General features: G+C 44.7%; 6 protein-coding genes across 6 annotated transcripts; all 6 read right to left on the reverse strand.

The window, feature by feature from the left end:
• Positions 1–22: 22 nt before the first annotated feature.
• HPODL_03332 (Serine/threonine-protein kinase SCH9) lies at positions 23–2,122 on the reverse strand (the record flags this gene model as incomplete). The annotated part of the gene is made up of 1 exon (XM_014079639.1): positions 23–2,122. The coding sequence occupies one exon, from the start codon at positions 2,120–2,122 to the stop codon at positions 23–25; it is 2,100 nt and encodes a 699-aa protein (XP_013935114.1).
• Positions 2,123–2,517: 395 nt separating this feature from the next.
• On the reverse strand, positions 2,518–5,091 carry HPODL_03333 (uncharacterized protein; the record flags this gene model as incomplete). Its single annotated transcript, XM_014079640.1, has 1 exon — positions 2,518–5,091. The coding sequence occupies one exon, from the start codon at positions 5,089–5,091 to the stop codon at positions 2,518–2,520; it is 2,574 nt and encodes an 857-aa protein (XP_013935115.1).
• A 225-nt stretch (positions 5,092–5,316) lies between these two features.
• Positions 5,317–5,913, reverse strand: HPODL_03334 (Specialized J-protein that functions with Hsp70 in Fe-S cluster biogenesis in mitochondria; the record flags this gene model as incomplete). The annotated part of the gene is made up of 1 exon (XM_014079641.1): positions 5,317–5,913. One exon carries the CDS (start codon positions 5,911–5,913, stop codon positions 5,317–5,319), a length of 597 nt encoding a protein of 198 aa, XP_013935116.1.
• A 365-nt stretch (positions 5,914–6,278) lies between these two features.
• Positions 6,279–7,664, reverse strand: HPODL_03335 (uncharacterized protein; the record flags this gene model as incomplete). Its single annotated transcript, XM_014079642.1, has 1 exon — positions 6,279–7,664. One exon carries the CDS (start codon positions 7,662–7,664, stop codon positions 6,279–6,281), a length of 1,386 nt encoding a protein of 461 aa, XP_013935117.1.
• Positions 7,665–7,805: 141 nt separating this feature from the next.
• HPODL_03336 (G2/mitotic-specific cyclin CYB1) lies at positions 7,806–9,077 on the reverse strand (the record flags this gene model as incomplete). The annotated part of the gene is made up of 2 exons (XM_014079643.1): positions 7,806–9,029; positions 9,069–9,077. The coding sequence occupies 2 exons, from the start codon at positions 9,075–9,077 to the stop codon at positions 7,806–7,808; spliced, it is 1,233 nt and encodes a 410-aa protein (XP_013935118.1).
• Positions 9,078–9,442: 365 nt separating this feature from the next.
• Positions 9,443–11,698, reverse strand: HPODL_03337 (uncharacterized protein; the record flags this gene model as incomplete). Its single annotated transcript, XM_014079644.1, has 1 exon — positions 9,443–11,698. The coding sequence occupies one exon, from the start codon at positions 11,696–11,698 to the stop codon at positions 9,443–9,445; it is 2,256 nt and encodes a 751-aa protein (XP_013935119.1).
• Positions 11,699–11,830: the final 132 nt, after the last annotated feature.

Consider the following 11,830-nt stretch of genomic DNA (forward strand, 5'->3'; position numbering starts at 1 on the left):
TAACAATTAACAAAAACCAAAATTACAGATCGAACTGACCATTCACAAAATCGTCGTCTACGTCCATATCATCCTGCGCCTCCTCTTCGTCTTCCTGGCTCTCTTCGTCAATGACTTCCTCCTCGGGTGGAAGATTTGGATTGCCAGGAATCAAAGAACCGTATGCCGGCTTGTAGGAGTTGCCCAGCCTCTTGCCCATGCTGTGACTGTTGAGATGGTCAAACATCATCGAATCGTCAACATACGTAAATCCTTTGAAGTTCTCTTGGACAACAGAGGACAATGGCGTTCCCATCATGAACTGTTTGTTGATGACAGACGTGGAGGCATTTGTGAATTCCGGATCAAAGTTCGAAGTGTCTAGTTCGTTTGCAATGTGCGGGATAAATGGTGGAGGGATCTTCTTCTGTTTGAGAAGAACCCAGTCGATGTCATTAAAGAAAGGGTGAGCTCTGAGTTCTCTAGCGTCATTAATAGCTCCCAGTCTGTGACGAGGGTTTCTGTTAAGTAGACCCTTCACAAACGATCTACCTTCGGGCGATAAGACTTCCTTCGGGAACCGAACTTTTCCAAAAGCAATGTTTTTGTACATTTGCTGGGTGTTATCCGCATAGAACGGAGACCATCCACAGCACATTTCGAAAATCAGAACACCAAGCGACCAGAAATCGACCATTTTCGTGTACCCAGATTCGTCCAATAAAACTTCAGGAGCAAGGTACTCGGTTGTTCCACAAAAGGTATTGGTGGTGCCGTTGGATGCCAGATTGGCCTTGGATAGGCCGAAGTCACACAGAGCAATGTGTCCATTGGCATCCAAGAGAATATTTTCCGGTTTTAAGTCCCTGTAGACGATATCGTTATCGTGGAGATGCTCCAAAGCCAGAACCAGCTCTGCGATATAAAACTTGGCTCTCTCCTCGGTGAATCGTCCTTCCTTTTGCAAATGCCAAAAAAGCTCTCCTCCAGACATGTAGTCGGTAACGAGGTAGAGATCGACAGGCGTTTGGAACGAGAATTTGAGACCCACGATGAACGACGAGTCTGCGCTGGAGGTGCGCACCAAAATGTCTCTTTCTCCAATCGTGTGCGCAATCTCCTTCTTTCTGACAATAACCTTTTTAGACAGCACTTTCATGGCATATATACGCCCTGTGTCTTTCTTCTTGACCTGAAACACCTGGCCAAACGTCCCCTTACCCAAAAGTCGAAGAATCTCAAAATCTTCGGGACCGTATTGTCTCTTTCTGGTATTTGAGTATTCGATCTGAACTTTTATTTTGCCGCTAACAAACTCGGTGTTGATGCGGGATTTCAAATCAAACCACTGCTCTGCTCTATTTTCATGGATGGTTTGCGGCTTGATCCGGATGTGTCCCAAGAAATGGTCGTTCTGCGCAGAATCGTAAACTGAAATATCTAGCTCAGATGTTGCCCCGACAACATCGAAAATGGCCTTATGGTGCCAGACAGGGTTCGACGAACTGTAGTTGTGCGACATGATGTTAAGATTGTGCTGTGACGACGTTTGGGTCCTCACTAACGGCCGTCTCTGCGGAGGCTGATTCGAGGTCTGGTGCGGCTGTGGCTGTGCCGATGGCGGTGGCATGTCTCTGCTTTGGTCAAAGCTCTCAGGACCCTGTGTCACAAACTCAGAGCTCTCGAACGTGCAAACGACATACGGAAGCGAGTTTTCAGACGTCACGTTGAGACCCACAGCCTCGATGATGCTGACTCTGAGCTTTCCCCGTGGAATACCAGTGGACGTGTCTGTGTCGCTAGCAACAGCATATGTGGGAGTCGAGGCCGTTTCGATTGGCTGCGTCGATTGGGCAGACGTGGTTGACAGCTGCGCCGTTAAATTGCTGCTTTGTTGCGTTTGATCTAAATTGGTGAATGTCCTGTTTAGAGAGTTCTGCTCTCCCTTGATAGTGGTGCCCACAGCAAAGGAATTATCACTGAGTGCAATTGTAGGTGTTGCCGGCTGGGGGATCATCTCAGAGGGGAACGACGTCGTGCTTATTTTTGAGGCAGGCATGCTAGATTCCGATTGGCCTGCAGTATCTAACGGTTGTGGTTTCTGCTTGCCAAAGGCAAAAAATGTTTTTGCAAATTCTGACATATATCAGACTGCAAATCCTCTCTATACGAGTTGTGACACGTCCAGATGACTCTTCTTAAAGATGAGACTTGAAAATGTGCGAGGATTGAAAACAGCCAAACAAATTAGTACACTTTCCAATTCTTTTTTTTTTTTCTTCTTTTGGTTCTGCAGTTTATTCCGAAATTACGTTTTATTGCAACCGCTATTGTTCCAATGCTGACCGTTATAATTTATCGCCAAAATGCAACATTGCCAAAACCTGGAAGCTGTGTGAGAATATCTCAAGATCTTGTATTCCATTAAGTACATGCCCTAAATATCGCACGCCTGCCAGGATAGCTTCTTATCTTATTTGATAAGAATGGCCGTCGTTGCTTTTGATCACATCTTTTTCGCTACATCTTTGCACCGCCTTAATCTGGAACTATCCGAATATTTGCAACCAACTCTCCGTTGATGGTGAGAAACCCGTTTTGCGTGTACCCAATGTTGCCATATGGATTCGATGTTCTGAGCCAACCGTAATCAACCCAGACTATGTCGTCCATCTCCAAATTGCACCCATTAATTTTGAGCAGCCTCAGCGAGCAGTTGTACTGGCCCACCTCGACAATCTGACCATATCGGTCGATTCTACCAGGCGTCAGACGTTCAAAAGTCATCCGAAGATTGTCTAGTGCCGGAAGATACAAATCTTGTGGCAAAATCGGCACAGTGGCATTTTCATCTGGTTGGTAATTTGGTCCTGCCACCACTCGGTAAATACGCGTATCTAAAACTCCCTCTAAAGATCCAATCAAGGCATCAAAATCTTCTGTTGATTGCGTTGGGAACGACACCATCCCATTAGTTCCAAAAAGATCGTAAAATGGCCCATCGATCTCGATATTGGTTGTATTTCTGTAATAAGGAGGGCTGTGCAGCGCTACTTGATACCTGTCATTCACGCGGTAGAACATTGGATACTGGAGGATCTTAGAGTGCACGAACGTGTGATCCCGTGAGAAAACCTGACATTTGGACAGCCCCAAGTAGTCTGGATCTAGAGTCAGGTTCATTTCCTGGATAATTCTGTTTGAATCTTTTTCGGTCATATACGGCTTGAGTAGCTGGTACACTTTTGGGTTAACAAATATACGCTTTCCTGGCTCCAGATTGGAAGGATATTTGACGTGGTATCTGTCCAATGCTTCCTTCATTCTTTCTGTCAATGTGATAGGTGTATAGTCCGGGAGTGCATTTTTCTCGAGTCTTAGTTTTGCAAACTGGATATCTACTTCCTGAGGCGGAGCTTGTGCAAAAAGTTTATCCCAAACCGCTTCCATAACTCCTTTCTCCGTTATTTCTGGAATCGCAATGTCCTGGTGCATATTGTACACTTTCAACTTGTCGTCAAACCAAAATGGATGTGCTTCCGTTGAAAATATCGCTGCACCGTTTTTTGTATGGAGATCATTTTCTGGGTCGAACAGCAAATACAGGTACTTGAGCGTTTCGCTTAAAACAAAGCTCTCCATCCGTGCCTGTCTGGTGCCGATTCTGATGTTGTCAATTCCTGCAAATCCGCAAGGAGCATGAAACTCTGTTTCAAAACGCTGCAAAATGGCTTCGCCAACGCGCAAAAAAAACGGGTCCTTAGTCGCTCTATAAAGGAAGTACGTCGACTCAACGAATTCAGGACGTAAGGGATACCATTCAAGAAGCACGGCGTCGTTCATCAATGCGACCTTCGTTTCCTCAAGAGACATTCCTGGCAAACTATCCAAAAGATGGTATGGCTTGGAGTTCCTGTTGGCGTAGCTCCAACGGAACCCAGAAAAATCCCATCGTTCAGGAATGGCTCCGTAAGTGTTCCACAGTTTGAAATATACCGTGTAGAAGTCAAACGCGTTCTTCAAGTCTCCAGCTAAAACCAGCAACCCAGGGAAAAATGCCCCAAGAGCATCGATCCATTCCCTGGCCGCAGCTGCATTGGAGGCATGAATGTTGGTAAAAATGCCAATTGAATTTTGTGAGTGCATGAGCAGCGCCTTGTAAGACTCTTGCCAGATGTCATTGAATATTTCATCGTCGAATAATATGGAGTATTTTAGAGCATACTCGTAAAATGAGTCGATGGACGCACCAACACCCGTGATCTGGTCCGTGAAAATGTTGGACCGCGCATCCACAGTCATTGGTAACAATCCTAGCACAGTTTTTGAAGACCACATGTTGAGGAACGTTTTTCTAGAAATGAGTTCGAAAATTGGGTCGTTGGTGAGTCGAGAGAGCAGTCCAAACTCTAAAATCAGAGAAGTAATTCCTGCCGTACATTGCTCTCTTTGCAGGCTCTTGGGTACCTTTAGCGGCCCGTACCTGAGATTTGTGCGCGGATACGGCACTCCAGACTTGTTTTCGAATGCTAGCACAAGTCTTTTTCCGAGATCGTATGCCAGACGAAGAAGAAATCCGTCGTAGTTTTCGATACTATATCCTCGCCGTTCGTCGGAAGCATATAAGTGCGCACTCAATAGTCCTCCTAGGACTCTGATGGTGGTCTCAAAAACCTGGATGTTTGCGTCAATGTCAAAATTTTGATACGTGTCTCTGATCAACTGGATATTCCGTTCAAAGCCTTGCTTGTCTCCGAGCACCACGAATGCGTCCAATGTATCGAAAAGAGTTAGAGAATAGTTTCCCATCGCGTCGTTCTTCCATGTGTTGTGAATATCCTCGTAGTCGCGAGACGCAGGCTCGCAAGTGAGCGGATCCACCTCGTCATAAGGAAATCCATGGGCCATGTAGCTATTGAATCCATGATAGAATAGGCTTTTCGTGCGGTTGCGCAGGTCTTTCAAATGAAGCTCCGAAAATCCACCGTACTTCCCGGATGACGCATACGTTACCGGAAAGCAAGTGACGAGTAATTGCAACAAATATACAAGAACAACTGTCATGTCAACATTTGCGATTTGAAAAAATATTCCAGGCTGTGTAGCATACATAAAAGACCAGTGTAGCTATGCGCTTGAAGCCCCCGAGATCTTTACATTCTTCATGTGGTACGCCTGTGGACGAAAAGTCCAAAACCTATCCAGCTTCTCGTTGCGCAAATTAGCCCTTTCGTACGCAGTCAACTTATTTTGGCTCCGCAAAACTATTTAACACTTCAAATTTATATAATGCCAAAACTAAAACGGAAGCAATTTCGCGTAACACAACATTGTCTCTTAGTGAGTCAAATTCACCGGCTTGCCCGCCTCCCACTCTTTTAATGCGTTTTTGATATTTTCCCAAAATTTCAGCTTCACCGTTTCAAGGGCGATCGCCTCATAATCCTCTGTTTTGTAGAGCTCCTCCAGTTTTGCAATGCTTTTCTCAATTCTCTCGTCATTCTCCTGTTCCAACTTTGCTAGCTCCTGCTCACTTTGTATATCTTCCAGATCCTCATGGACGTTCAATATTTCCATCAAAACGGACTGATCCTGGAACTGAAACTTTTTGTTCACCGCATCGTTGTTTAGGTCAATGTTGGCGTTTTTCTTCAGTAAATACTGCGACCGTTTCAAGGGGCTCGACAACACTGTGTATGCATTATTCAGAAGCGATGAAAGATCGCCTGCAGTCTCATCCTTAATCCGATTGAGGTCCGGATGGTTGGTGCTTTGGAGTAAGCGGAATTCATTCCGAAGCTGCTTCAGGTCCACTGAAAAAGGAGAATTGGGTGGCGACCCTTTCGGGAATGTTTTTGGAAATAATTTGTAGAAGTCCACTAGACTCGAATTGTGTCTGGCTGTGATTTTGAAAGGTGCCCGAACTCTATGCATAATAATTTGATTTAAATAATTTAATTTGAATATTATTCTATTAAATTTACCCCTCGATTTAAAACAATTTCCTCATGGCAGGTGGAAGACATTTATTGCGCACAGACAAAGAGGTGCAAAAGTTCGCCTACTTTCGGGAGAACTTGGCAAACTACTACAAATTCAACCTTAAATCAACCTCAATCGGCGTGGTTGCCCTTGTGATCATTCCTGTGTCGCTCATGTATGTGGCATACAACACCCATACAATTGATGTTATTGGCAAGAGGAGGTCCAAGCCAGTGCAGGAGGACTGGTCACCAAGATGATCTGCGATATTTATTACATATATATACAACCAAATGTTACTTTATTTATTGTGTTCGTTACCGTTGTCTCCTCCGTTTCCTCTCCATTCCTTCCAAAACGACCTCGCTATCACGATTCTCGTTGTACCCATTATTATTCAAATGCCCATTTGTGTATTGATTCACTTTCGGAGGCTGCGAGGGCTCCACTTCCACAATGCTATCGTCGCTGTCGTCCAGCTGTCTCTCATGTTCCTCCCATAAGCTCAACAGCTGTGCCAATTGGGCCTCGCCAATTAGTTCCGAGAGTTCTTCGCAGCTATTGAAAAGCAGTTGAGCAGGATTATACCTTGCAAGGTCGTCGTTGACAGCGTCTGTCCCATATAAGCGTAGATTGTTGAGGATTTTGCAGAGCACACTTAATTGAGGAGCCCAATTGCGATTATTGAAAAACTTCATGGACGAACAGATTAGCGTTTCCAAATGGAGCGGCATGTTCCCAGTAGCAAACTTTATGGATCCTACCTGGAGCGTGATCTTAACATTGAGATGCTGTGCGAGTGATTCGATGAAATGCATACACTCGGGCGTTTCGAGTCCATCGAAAATCAACTCTTTTGGCTCTCTGAAGGTGAGAAATAGAAAACTCATAAAGTTTCCCACACTCACATAGCTGGAGTTGTCGAGTGGCAACAAAAAGTTGAACTTCGTCGCACAATCCTGCACATGCAACACATAGCGAAACCATCGTTCTTCAACTTGTCTCGACTCATTGATCATGGCAAATCCGGAGTTGCACATGTAATCTTCAAAATCAAGGATTTGGAAATTGAGCACTTCAAATGGCCGCAGTACTCGAATACAGCTTGCAATGAGATCAAATATGATAGCATTGTATCCAAAGATCATTTCTGGTGCGTGCGCGTGGCTGCCTGTGTTTTTGATCATGCGACAAACAAATTCCACTAGTTTCTCAAATCCAAGGATCATTTGACAGCCATCTGGCACCGTTTTGTAAAACAACTTTTGGTAAGTTTCGGAATTGAGATCCCTGCTCTCATCACAAAGTATAGCAACGCCTTCATTGTCCACGTAGGTGACGGCCTTGTTACTTGTAAGTAGTGCGTATACTCGCAGTCTTTGTCTTAGAAAATCAATGAAAGTTTCATTTTTGAACTCCATCAAATATGGCTTGAGCGCTCTCATACGCCCTAGTCGCCTCACGTACTCAAACAGCTCAAACTTATCGGCAAGGATGAGCTCAATCTCCACTTGAGTAAGCACAAGGGACTGATCTGTATGCTCAAAACCATAATCCAGAGAAGGAGACCCAGATCTGGCCAGCAGATCGGTCGCAGATTTGCTTCGCTCAAAAAGTGATAGGTAGAATAAATTTTGGGACTTGCTGAGCTTGTCTCTGAGAGATTTTTTGAGCCTATCGTCCACAATGACTCGTAAACTCATTAAATTAAATAACTTGATTCAAATTGTGGATAAATATAAATTGAAAGCTCTCTACACCTTACACCGGGGTAAAATGAGATTATGTCATTACTAGATAGATTAGGGAGCAGTGGTGAGCAAGACAATAGCAAGGAAGTTAGGTCACAACATTGGGTCCATGATATTTTTGCCTTCGCTCGTAATTTTCTTTGCCCACTGTCTTGCCAAAATCGACACCTTCATAAATTTGCGCGAAGCATACTTCTTGAAAAACTCCTCGTGCACAATAGGACTGATCAGATAATCTATAATCATTTCGCTCACTTCCTTCAAATCGCTCTCTTTGTATCCCCCACTGTAGTGGATGAGGTTGCCGTTCCAGTCGTTCTTCGACAGCATTTTGCGTGCTATGTACATAGCAGCTGCTGAACACAACGATGGCAGGTATCCAATAAATTTGTGGTCGATGATTGATATTTCTAACAGATATTTGCCAATGGTTCTGGACTGAACGTCGTAGTCATCGGCTTTGGAAATGCGTCGTAGGAAGTTCATAGGATTTGGGTAACTCATGTTGAACTGGAGAATCTCCAGGATGAATTTTTCTGCGTTTAGGATCTCCTCCTCGGTGAAGCCTCCGTCCGTCACGTAGGCATAGTTCTTCACAGATGGAGAATACACCTCCTCGTATTTAGCGGCAATGAATAAAGAACCAGTGGCCAACAGCTGCAATCTGTCAACTTGGACACTTTCGCGTGACATGAAGCGATCCATAATGTTGATAGCAAGATACAATGTTTCTGGAAGGAGTCTGAACTTTAGATGCACTTCGACCATCCAGTCCACCAAAATAGAACGCATCTTAGGGCGCAGATTCCTTTGCCAATGCAAGTAGTTTGGATCTGGAAGAGTCTTGAGCTCCAGTTCATGCAAGTATTCAAAGATGTCGTTAACGTACTCGCTCACCATCAGCGGATCGTCGGCGTCGTCTGCATCAAGATCGTCCCAGGTGTAGTCGTGTTCCACCTTAACTTTCTTGACTTCCTGAGTCCCCTGCTCTAGAAAGTCACTGCTCGAATCTGTGGCCTGTCTTTTGAGTGACACGCGCTTGTCGCTGTGTTCTGGTTCCTGCTTGTCCGCACGGATTTTCAAGGGCCTCACAAGTTGGCCCGCAGTTTTTCCTTGTTGTGACTGTTGATGAGGTAGACTCTGTCTTTGTCTCTGTGTCTCTAAAATGCCCGCGTTATTGTTGATGTCTGTCAACGCCGAGCGCGCACGGGTCAGCGATTGTTTTGGTCGAGGTTGGCTGTCCGCCAATCCTTTGGAAGACATCACACCGCTGATTTGCGGCATGTTCTCGTCGTCCATTTGCATTTGAGAAAGTTCCTGAATGTTAGATTCACGCGACTCCATTAGTATACTCACTCTTGACATGATGGAGCAGAAATTTTTGGCGTTATTCTCGTTCTTGTCGCTTTCTTTTGGTATCCCTTCTAAAACACGTCCGCTACTTGTCTCTCTGTAAATCTAGCTTAATTCCAAACGTGTATTTGTTCCAGTACAACTCTCCTCGTTATGCACTCTCTAAGGCTTCGTGTCAACTCAAAACGGCGTCCTACACTCCTTGAAAGCCAGCAAACCAGACCTAAAATTCACTTGTTTTCTTTATAAACCTTGGTATTCCCTAAAAGAGAAACTAGAAAAAAAACACCCGTGCTTTCTGCCATCCTGCCTACCCTGGCAATATGTAAACACTAAGAAGTTATTTAATTTGAGGTGCGAGGTGTAAACGCGTTCGTTCAACTATATCCCATTTTACGGTCGTACTCTTCGGTCTCCTTCTGGCCCAACACATCGCTGTCGTTCCATTTGATGTTCAGACTGCCATAGTAGCTTCTTTCAAAAATTTCTGTGCAATTGATCTTCTGGATCTGGCCAAAAACTGAACTAGGATTGGTCTTAGCCTGCCGCCTAAGAAGCTGCTTGATATTCGCGTTTGTGCCCCATGGAGCAAGCTGCTTCGACGCTTCATCATCTTCATTATCCGAGTTTATCTCTGGCAGCTCGTTTACGTCTATGATGACTGGTTTGGAAGGCTTGGAAGTCACCACCTCACTCGTAGGCTTTGTAGCAGGCTCCGGTAAACGATTTAGTTTCGAGTGATTCACAGAGATCTTTCTCAGCTTGATGTCCGCACGCTGCCTTTTGGCTTGCAGTAAATGCTCAGACTTTTTGCGCTTCTCTAATTTCTTATGCAAGTCTATCAGACTCTTTGCATCTGGCGAGCCAACTCCATACTGAGATTTGTTTGAGCTCGGTTGCAGCATCTGCTCGGTCAATGGCAGTTTTGACCTATTCAGTTCATTAGGCAATTTCAATTCAAGCTGGCTCAGCTTTGATTTCTGTATCTTCTTGTCCAGGTTGGTTAATCTCTCCGCCGGAGTTTTGGTGATTTTCGACGTTGGGATAAAAGACTTACTTTTTGACGGCGAGCCTGTCGCTTTTGTCACCTCACTGTGCTTCTCCAACTTTATTGATTTCAGTAGTTGAGATTTATGACGCGAATCGTCGATACCAAGACGGGCAGGGGTCTTCGTAAGGTGTATGTTTTCTTTCGAAGGGGACAATTTACTGCGTTTTGTACTGGCTTCAGTTGGTGCCATCAGCCGCGATAATAGATTAGAATGCGCGTGTTTGTTTGGGGATTTTTTTGGAGAGCCGTTATGTTGTTTTGAAGGGGACTTATGAGGCGATTTGAACAGTTCGTTCTGTAGTGGAGAAGACTTATAAGCCAGCCCTCTATTGATGTTGATGGTAGACTCGCTGCTGCCTGTATTCGATGGCGACAGATCGCTAATTGGGGGCAACCTCAAGTTGTACGGCTGCTTAATTATGCTGGAATTGAAAGAACCATAATCCTTGAACGGAGACAGTTCATCCCGGTTTTCATCCCTTAAAACGTGTTGTGTAGGTCCTCTAATCTGTTTTGTTGTCCTCTTTGGCTGGTTTGTGGCCTTACTAATTGATTTTTTCTTCCCCTGCTTGATCATTAGAGGTTCTCTCGATGGCAGTTCCGCAAACTTAATAGGCGACCTGCCTGCGTTCGGAGTAGTGCTATTGTTGACACTTGGCAGCTTGCTTGTTTGCGCATCCGTCTTGAGTGGTATCCTTATCTGTGCAAGTTCAATCTTTTCGAGTTTTCCAATTTGGAAGCTAATGTCGTTGTCAATGTCGCTTAGCATGATATCTCCCTCGTCCAGAAGAACCGATGCATCGGCCGGTGATTGAGCGGGTTTCTCTCGTTGCTTCGGAACAGAGTCAGTGGGCGTGGTGGTGGCTGTTTCGTGTGCAATAGGACGCGTGAATTCTTCCTTCGGCGACGATTCTTCATGCATTAGAGTTTTGCGAGCAAACGATTTGCGAATGTTTTTCGAGATTGCGTCGAATGAGAGATCAGAAGACTCTTCATTATCGGAAACAGCCCTTTTAGGAGATTCAGAGACATGCTGTTTGCAGGCCTCAGGAGACAGAGTTGGAAGTTTGTCTTGCAATTGCGAATGATCTTGCTTGCTTGATTCAGCTTCAAGTACAGGAGAAACCTGTGGCTCTGGCGAATCGTGCATGGATGGCTCTTCGTTGTCAATGTCCTTGCTGCTGTGTTGGGTCACTATATTCGTCTGTTCTTGGATCAACTCCACCCCTTGTGAATATAAGTCCCTCACAGGCGAGCTTACCCTTCTAAGTTTTGCGGGTGACCTTAGCAACACCATCACACTCTGGTCTTTGTCTTGCTGTCTTTCCTGGTCCTCCTCTAGTAATGACAAATCACTCAGATCCGAGCAGCTTGTCACTTCATGCATAACCTCATTAATCCATTCACTATGCTCCATCATAGCCAGTCCAAGTTGATCAACACTTGATTTTATCAGTTTAGTTTCCACGTTAACTTCCTGGGCAAACCATTTGGAAAATCCTGGAATTGTTGCTGTATCAACATTGCCAACGGTGCTTTCTCGCTGTTTCTTCAAGCGGGCCGCGGCTTTGACCCCCCACATCTGGATATAAAAAACAAATATTAATTGATTTGTTCGTGTTGTTTTGTTTTTGGGACTTTTGGTGCACGACCTCAGAAAAAATATTTGAAATATTTTTGATCTTGGATTCAATATATTAATATTAGCAGCATA

This window comes from Ogataea parapolymorpha, chromosome IV, assembly GCF_000187245.1.
Source record: "Ogataea parapolymorpha DL-1 chromosome IV, whole genome shotgun sequence".
Lineage (NCBI taxonomy): Eukaryota > Fungi > Ascomycota > Pichiomycetes > Pichiales > Pichiaceae > Ogataea > Ogataea parapolymorpha.